The sequence below is a fragment of the Mustelus asterias genome, unplaced genomic scaffold (assembly GCF_964213995.1).
Source record: "Mustelus asterias unplaced genomic scaffold, sMusAst1.hap1.1 HAP1_SCAFFOLD_5006, whole genome shotgun sequence".
NCBI lineage: Eukaryota > Metazoa > Chordata > Chondrichthyes > Carcharhiniformes > Triakidae > Mustelus > Mustelus asterias.
Genome location: NW_027594949.1, coordinates 1 through 9,272, shown reverse-complemented (window position 1 = coordinate 9,272; position 9,272 = coordinate 1). Strand labels below are relative to the sequence as shown.

At 53.3% G+C, this 9,272-nt stretch overlaps 1 protein-coding gene across 1 annotated transcript; it reads right to left on the bottom strand.

Moving 5' to 3' along the window:
- Window positions 1-307: 307 nt before the first annotated feature.
- LOC144491315 (lysine-specific demethylase 5C-like) lies at window positions 308-9,266 on the bottom strand (the record flags this gene model as incomplete). Its single annotated transcript, XM_078208984.1, has 3 exons — window positions 9,128-9,266; window positions 6,512-6,670; window positions 308-427 (listed from the first exon to the last, which is right to left on the bottom strand). Coding segments are annotated over exons 1-3 (408 nt in total), but the record flags the coding sequence as incomplete, so codon positions are not given.
- Between the last annotated feature and the right edge of the window lie 6 nt (window positions 9,267-9,272).

Sequence of the window (9,272 nt, the reverse complement as noted above, 5' to 3'; positions counted from 1 at the left end):
CACTGAATATATTCAAGGGCGAGTTGGACAGATTTCTGATCGACGAGGGGGGAGTGGAGGGTTGGGGGGAGGAGACAGGCAGGGAAGTGGGAGTTGAGGCCACAGTCCAATCAGCCACCAGCGAGCTGACTGCTGGAACAGGTTCAAGGGGCCGAGTGGCCGACTCTCGCTCCCAATTCCCGTGCTCAGGGAGGAGCCAGGGACACCTTGGGGTTCCCGCTCTGCCCGCGCGACGCTCTTGGCGTGCTGTCACTGTGTAGCGCGCGCGGCCTTCCCGCTGCCACCGTGGCGCGCCGTGTGCACTCACGTGAACAGGCATGTTGAAATAGTCCGACTTGAACGTGTCCGCCATTTCGCCGAAGCTCTGCAGGGTGTATTCCCGTGTTGCCTGCTCAAAGCCGAAGGCCTCCGCTGGTTTCTTGCACTCCTGCGTAACGGGTAGATTTACGATTCATTAGGTGACCGGCAGCGTCCATTCGTTTGAAAATATCTTTACCCAAAGCCCCGCACGTCAACAGAGAAGAAACACGGCGAGAGTTGGACATGTCGCGACAGGTCCATCGTGATCCTGGGCTCTCTTTGGCCAAGCTCTCTAACTGATCCAAAACACCTCGATTAAATCTCCCCTTAACCTTCCAGAGGTGACACAGAATGAAAGCGAAAGAAGCGACGGAGACACGGGGAGGGAGTTTTTCACGCAGCGAGTGGTTAGAATCTGGGAAGGCGCCGCCTGAGAGTGTGGGGGAGGCAGGGTCAATCGAGGCTTCCCCAAGGGGAATTGGGATCGGGATCTGGAGAAGGCAGGGGAGCAGTGGGACTGGTTGACCTGCTTTTGCTGAAACCAATTGCCCCGAGCACACACTCAGGCAGCGCCTTCAGACCCTAACCCTCGCTGCATGAAAAACTCTCTCCAAGAAAGTGTGAGGTGATACACTTTGGAAGGAGTAATTTGACAAGGATGTATTCAGTTAATGGAAGGACACCAGGAAGTTCTGTGGAACAAAGGGACCTTGGTGTGTTTGTCCACAGATCTCTGAAGGCGGAAGGGCATGTTAATAGGGTGATGAAAAAGACACATGGGACACTTGCCTTTATCACTCAGGGCATAGATTACAAAAGCAGGAAAGTCATGTTGGAGTTGTATAGAACTTTGATGAGGCCACAGCTGGAGCACTGTGTGCAGTTCTGGTCACCACATTGTAGGAAGGATGTGATTGCACTGGAGGGAGTGCAGAGGAGATTCACCCGGATGCTGCCTGGGATGGAGTATTTAAGTTATGAAGAGAGGTTGGGTAGGCTTGGGTTGTTTTCATTGGAGCAGAGAAGGCTGAGGGGGCGACCTGATCGAGGTGGACAAGATTATGAGAGACACGGACAGAGAGGATAAGGAGCAGCTGTTCCTCTTAGTTGAAAGGTCAGTCACGAGGGGACATGGGTTCAAGGTGAGGGGCAGGAGGTTTAGGGGGGATTTGAGGAAACACTTTTTACCCAGAGGGTGGTGAGGGTCTGGAATGCGCTGCCTGGGAGGGTGGTGGAGGCGGGATGCCTCACATCCTTTAAAAAGTACCTGGATGAGCGCTTGGCACCTCATCACATTCAGGGCTATGGGCCAAGTGCTGGGAAATGGGGCTAGCTGGGAGATCAGGTGTTTCTCACACGTCGGTGCAGACTCGATGGGCCGAAGGGCCTCTTCTGCACTGTGAGATTCTGTGATACGTGTCTCCGTCACTTCTTTCTCCAATCACCTCCAATCTGTGTCCCCCTCTGGTTCCCCGTCCTCCCGCCAACGGGAACAGTTTCTCCCTCTCTACTCTGTCCCGGACCCCAATCCCCCCCCTCATGATTTTGAACCCCTCCATCAAATCTCCTCTCAAACTTCTCTTCTCCCAAGGAGAACATTCCCAACTTCTCCCAATCTATCCATGGAGCTGAAGTCCCCTCATCCCTGGAACCATTCTCCTCAATCTTTTCCACGGCTCTCTAAAGACTTCACATCCACTCTAAAGTGTGACGCCCAGAACTGGATGGGAGAAGGGGGGGATCTTGGCGAGACCTTGGAGTCCTCGTGCATCAGTCGCTGAAAGTAAGCGCGCAGGTACAGCAGGCAGTAAAGAAGGCAAATGGTATGTTGGCCTTCATAGCGAGAGGATTTGAGGATAGGGATAAGGATGTTTTGCTGCAATTGTATAGGGCGTTAGTGAGGCCACACCTGGAGTATTGTGTGCAGTTGTGGTCTCCGTATCTGAGGAAGGATGTCCTTGTTATAGAGGGAGTGCAGCGAAGGTTGACCAGGCTGATTCCTGGGATGGCAGGTCTGTCATATGAGGAGAGACTAAGTCGATTAGGATTATATTCACTGGAGTTTAGAAGAGTGAGAGGGGATCTCATAGAAACGTATAAAATTCTAACAGGGTTAGAGAGGGTAGATTCAGAATGAATGTTTCCAATAGCGTTCGATAAGGTTCCCCACGGTAAGCTATTGCAGAAGATACGGAGGCATGGGATTGAGGGTGATTTAGCGGTTTGGATCAGGAATTGGCTAGTTGTAAGAAGGCAGAGGGTGGTGGTTGATGGGAAATGTTCATCCTGGAGTTCAGTTACTAGTGGTGTACCGCAAGGATCTGTTTTGGGGCCACTGCTGTTTGTCATTTTTATATTGACCTGGATGAGGGCGTAGAAGGATGGGTTAGTAAATCTGCGGATGACACTAAGGTCGGTGGAGTTGTGGACAGTGCGGAAGGATGTTGCAGGTTACAGAGGGACATAGATAAGCTGCAGTGCTGGGCTGAGAGGTGGCAAATGGAGTTTAATGCGGAAAAGTGTGAGGTGATTCACTTTGGAAGGAGTAACAGGATTACAGAGTACTGGGCTAATGGTAAGATACTTGGTAGTGTGGATGAGCAGCGAGATCTCGGTATCCATGTGCATAGATCCCTGAAAGTTGGCACCCAGGTTGATAGGGTTGTTAAGAAGGCGTACGGTGTGTTAGCTTTTATTGGTAGAGGGATTGAGTTTCGGAGCCAGGAGGCCATGTTGCAGCTGTACAAAACTCTGGTGCGGCCGCACTTGGAGTATTGTGTACAGTTCTGGTCGCCGTATTATAGGAAGGATGTGGATGCATTGGAAAGGGTGCAGAGGAGATTTACCAGGATGTTGCCTGGTATGGTGGGAAGGTCTTATGAGGAAAGGCTGAGGGACTTGAGGTTGTTTTCGTTAGAGAGAAGGTCAAGAGGTGACTTAATAGAGGCATACAAGATGATCAGAGGATTAGATAGGGTGGATAGTGAGAGCTTTTTTCCTCGGATGGTGATAGCACGAGGGGACATAGCTTTAAATTGAGGGGTGAGAGATATAGGACAGATGTCAGAGGTAGGTTCTTTACTCAGAGAGTGGTAAGGGCGTGGAATGCCCTGCCTGCAGCAGTAGTGGACTCGTCAACATTAAGGGCATTTAAATGGTTATTGGATAAACATATGGATGACATTGGAATAGTGTAGATTAGAGGGGCTTTAGATTGGTTTCACAGGTCGGCGCAACATCGAGGGCCGAAGGGCCTGTACTGCGCTGTAATGTTCTATGTTCTAATAGTGGGGGAGTCTAGAACTAAGGGGTCATAGTTTGAGGATAAGGGGTAATAAACCTTTTAGGACTGAGGTGAGGAGAAATTTCTTCACCCAGAAGTGGTGAATATGAGGAATTCACTACCACAGAACATAGTTGAGGCCAAAACGTTGTGAGATTTCAAGAAGAAATTAGATACAACTCTTGGGGCTAAAGGGATCAAGGGATATGGGAGGGAAGGGGGGATCAGGATATTGAATTTGATGATCAGCCACGATCAAAATGAATGGCAGAGCACACACACGCAGACACACACACACCTTCAATGATTGTGGTATCATTGGCTAGTACACAGGTACAGCAAGTGATGAGGAAAGCTAATGGAATGTTATTGTGAGGGGAATTGAATACAAAAGTAAGAGATTGTGCTTCAGTTGTACAGGGTATTGATGAGGGCACAGTATGGTCTCCTGACTGCAGAAGGCGGCCATTTGGCCCATCGAGTCTGCACTGATAACAATCCCACCCAGGTCCTACCCCATAACCCCACTTATTTACCCTTCTAGTTTTTGACACTGAGGCAATTTAGCATGGCCAATCCACCTAATTTACACATCTTTGGACACTAAGGGGCAATTTAGCGTGGCCAATCCATCTAACCTGTACATCTTTGGACTGAGAGAGGAAACTGGAGAAAATCCACAGAGACACAGGGAGAACATGCAAACTCCACACAGTCACTCGAGGCCGGAAATGAACCCAGGTCCCTGGTGCCTATCCAATGCAACCCCTGTGCCGCCCACATTTAAGGATGTAAATGTGTTGGGAGTGGTTCAGAGAAGGTTTCCCAGACCCATCCCTGGAATGGGCGGGTTGTCTGATGAGGAAAGGTCGGACAGGTCAGGCTTGTATCCGCTGCAGTTTAGAAGAGTAAGAGGCGACTCGATCCAAACCTTTCAGATCCTGAGGGGGTTTCTTGACAGGGTGGATGTGGAGAGGATGTTTCCTCTTGCGGAAGAATCTACAACTTGGTGGGTGGAGGTCACTGTTTAAAAATAAGGGGGTCGCCCAGTGCAGACGGAGATGAGGAGAAATGATTTCTCTCAGAGGGGGCTGAGTCTCTGGAACTCTCTTCCTCAGAAGGCGGGGGAAGCAGAGTCTTGGAATCTTTTTAAGGCAGAGTTGTAGAGTCATAGAGCAATACTGTAAGGAAACAGGCCCTTCAGCCCAACCTGGAGATGCCAAGCATGGTGCTCTCCCAGCTAGTCCCTATTGCCCGTGTTTGGCCCATATCCCTCTAATCCTTTCCCATCCATGTACTTATCCAAATGCTTCTTAAGTGTTGCTATTGTACCTGCCGCAACCACTTTCTCTGGCAGCTCATTCCATACATGCATCACTCTCTGTGTGAAGAAGTTGCCCCTCAGGTCCCTTTTAAAACTTTCCCCCCTCACCTTAAACTCCATGCTTTCTAGTTTTCAATTCCCCCTTCCCCGGGGGAAGAAGATTGTGTGTGCTCATCCTATCTCTGCCCCTCATGATTTTATGCACCTCAATAAGGTCATCCCTCATTCTCCTACGTTCCAAGGAATAAAGTCTTCGCTTGGCCAACCACTCCCTATAACTCATGCCCATTAATCCTGGCAACAGCCTCGTAAATCCTCTCTGCAACTCTTTCCAGTTTATCAATATCTTTCCTATAACAAGGTGACCAAAACTGTACACAATACTCCAAGTGCGGCCTTGCCAATGACTTATACAACTGGCACATAATGTCCCAACTCCAATCGTCAATGCCCTGACTGATGAAGACCAGTGTGCTAAATGCCTTCTTCACCACCCTGTCTACCTGTGACGCCGCTTTCAATGTACTTGTACTCCTAGGTCCCTCTGTTTCTCAACACTCCCCAAGGCCCTACCGTTCATTGTATAAGTCCTACCCTGGTTTGACTTTCCAAAATGCAACACCTCACACTTATCTGTATTGAAATCCGTTTGCCAATCCTCGGCCCACTACCCCAACTGATCAAGATCTCCCTGTAATTGTTGATGGCCTTCTTCGCCATCAACAATACTTCCTAATTTAGTATCATCTGCAAACTTACTAACTGTGCCTTGTACATTCACATCCAAATCATTTACATAAATAACAAGGGTCCCAGCACTGACTCCTGAGGCACACCACGGAGTCACAGGCCTCCAGTCCGAGGAGCAATCTTCGGCCATCACCCTCTGCTTCCTACCATCGAGCCAATTTTGAATCCAATTTGCTAGCGCTCCCTGGATCCCATGCAACCTAACCTTCCAGACTAGCATGCCATGCTTGACCATGTCAAAGGCCTTGCTAAAGTCCATACAGACAACATCTACTGCCCTACCCTCATCCATCCTCTTGGTTAGTTCTTCGAAAACCTCTAAAAGATTCATCAGACATGACTTCCCCACACACAAAGCCATGCTGACTACCCCTAACCAGACCTGGACTACCCAAATGTTGGTAGATCTTGTCCCTCAGAATCCCCTCCAGTGACTTACCTACCACTGATGTCAGGCTCACTGGCCTGTAATTCCCCGGCTGGTCTTTGCTACACTCCCTAGACAACAGAACAAATTAGCCACCCTCCAGTCTTCTGGAATTTTGCTAGTGGGAAGAGATGAATCAAATATCTCGGCAAGGGCCTCTGGAATCTGCAGAGGCGGATAGATTCTGGATTAACGAGGGGATGAAAGGTTATCGGGTCGGCAGGAATGTGGGGGTCAAGGTTACAATCAGATCAGACGTGGTCTTATCGAATGGGACAGCAGGCTCGAGGGGCCGAGTGGCCCACTCTGACCCCAAATTTGTATTTTGACTGATGCATCTAAAGCCCCCCTCTTCCGCCCCCCCGCCCTCAGAACTGCCCCCTTCTCTTTACGTTGCAGTGTGAAAGAGACAAAGTTCGACTCTTACTTCAACGACACACTTGGGACACCTCCAGTCTCCTCTGGGAATCTCTGGGAGTGGAGGGATGAGGCAGGTAGTGTGGTAGCTATCGTCGCAGCCTTCACAGAGGACCAGTTTCTCCTCCTCCACCCCGCGGGAGCAGATTAGACACACGTACGATTCCATCTGAGAAGCAGGGAAAATACACTCAGGAAAACGCCAGAGCTCGACTCACACAGGAAGAAATCTCAAACTGAGGGAGAGGTCGGCAAAGTCAGGGGGGGGGGGGCCGCTGGGGTTGCGACTGTTTTGATGGTGGCGGGAGTTGGGAAGGGGAAGAGAATGGGGAGGGAAAGAAGTGAGTGAGCGTGCGGGTGCAAGAGCACGAGTGAATCTGTGATAGTGTGAGTGCGACACGAGAGTTTGTGCCGCGACACCCGGGTTTGCAGGAGAGGGAGGGAGGGAGGGGGGGGTTTGAGGGCGGGAGAGGGGGGTTCTAGGGCAGCAGTGAGGGTATGTGCTTGGCACAGAGGTTTTTGGGTGAGTCCAAGACGGCAAAGGAGCATGTGCGAGGGTGAAGGCACCTGTTTGTGTAGGCGTGCGTGGGGGTAGGCGCGTGCGTGCACAGATGTGAGTGAGCGTTAGAGAGAAGATGTGCCAGAGTTCGGGTCTGAGGCAGCAATAACTTCCAGTCTGTCCAACGCAACAAAGTCGGAGTTTACCCAGCGAGTTCGACCCAGAGATTAGCTACGGTTTTTCCATTCCTACAGCCTTACTCATGTCCACGGCAAACCACAATCCACCTAACAGCTGGTGACGATGTCTTCATTGCGTGCGTTCACTGCTTTTTGCAACATGGCAGGCAATTTACACACAGCAAGATCCCAAAAACAGACATCGTAAAAACTCTCAATGCGGTGCTCCCTCAGCACTGACCCTCCCACAGTGCGGCGCTCCCTCAGCACTGGCCCTCCCACAGTGCGGCGCTCCCTCAGCACTGACCCTCCCACAGTGCGGCGCTCCCTCAGCACTGACTCTCCCACAGTGCGGCGCTCCCTCAGCACTGACCCTCCCACAGTGCGGCGCTCCCTCAGCACTGACTCTCCCACAGTGCGGCGCTCCCTCAGCACTGACCCTCCCACAGTGCGGCGCTCCCTCAGCACTGACCCTCCCACAGTGCGGCGCTCCCTCAGCACTGACCCTCCCACAGTGCGGCGCTCCCTCAGCACTGACTCTCCCACAGTGCGGCGCTCCCTCAGCACTGACCCTCCCACAGTGCGGCGCTCCCTCAGCACTGACCCTCCCACAGTGCGGCGCTCCCTCAGCACTGACCCTCCCACAGTGCGGCGCTCCCTCAGCACTGACCCTCCCACAGTGCGGCGCTCCCTCAGCACTGACCCTCCCACAGTGCGGCGCTCCCTCAGCACTGACTCTCCCACAGTGCGGCGCTCCCTCAGCACTGACTCTCCCACAGTGCGGCACTCCCTCAGCACTGACCCTCCCACAGTGCGGCACTCCCTCAGCACTGACCCTCCCACAGTGCGGCGCTCCCTCAGCACTGACCCTCCCACAGTGCGGCGCTCCCTCAGCACTGACTCTCCCACAGTGCGGCGCTCCCTCAGCACTGACCCTCCCACAGTGCGGCGCTCCCTCAGCACTGACCCTCCCACAGTGCGGCGCTCCCTCAGCACTGGCCCTCCCACAGTGCGGCGCTCCCTCAGCACTGACCCTCCCACAGTGCGGCGCTCCCTCAGCACTGACCCTCCCACAGTGCGGCGCTCCCTCAGCACTGACCCTCCCACAGTGCAGCACTCCCTCAGCACTGACCCTCTAACAGTGTGGTCCTCCCACAGCGCTGAACCTACGAGAGTGCGGCACTCCCTCTGCGCTGACCCTACAACAATGTGACGCTCCTTCAGCACTGACCTTCTGACAGTGCGACGCTCCCTCAGCACTGACCCTCCGACAGTGTGACGCTCCCTCAGCACCGACCCTCCGACAGTGTGACACTCCCTCAGCACCGACTCCCCGACAGTGCGATGCTCCCTCAGCACTGACCCTCCGACAGTGCGGCGCTCCCTCAGCACTGACCCTACCACAGTGCGGCGCTCCCTCAGCACCGACCATCCGACAGTGCGATGCTCCCTCAGCACTGACCCTCCCACAGTGCGGCGCTCCCTCAGCACTGACCCTCCCACAGTGCGGCGCTCCCTCAGCACTGACCCTCCCACAGTGCGGCCCTCCCTCAGCACTGACCCTCCCACAGTGCGGCGCTCCCTCAGCACTGACCCTCCCACAGTGCGGCGCTCCCTCAGCACTGACCCTCCCACAGTGCGGCGCTCCCTCAGCACTGACCCTCCCACAGTGCGGCGCTCCCTCAGCACTGACCCTCCGAGTGTGGGCGTAGGCTTTTCCTTGTGCTGGAGCCCTGGGGTGGGAGTTGAACCTGAACCCAGTGAGTGAGGGGTGAGGCGATCCCTGGGGGGCCTGTTTAACATGTGATTTCAAAGCAGAGCACTCTGGGTAATGGCGCCACTTGGAATGAAAACACTGAGCAGCAGAGAGTGTGAAAATCAGCCAGGGATTCCGGGCGGCAAGTTCAGATTTCCCGAGGGAAGCGGGGGTTGGATGGGTAATACTCACAAACTGTGCTGAGATGGCCCCCTTGCGGAGTCTCATTGTCATCTTGCTGGAGGGATCGGTGTCTGTCCGTTCCTCCTTGATCAGTGGACAGGGCTGCACACCGTACTCCACTTTGGGCTCACCCACCATCTCCTCCTTCACCACG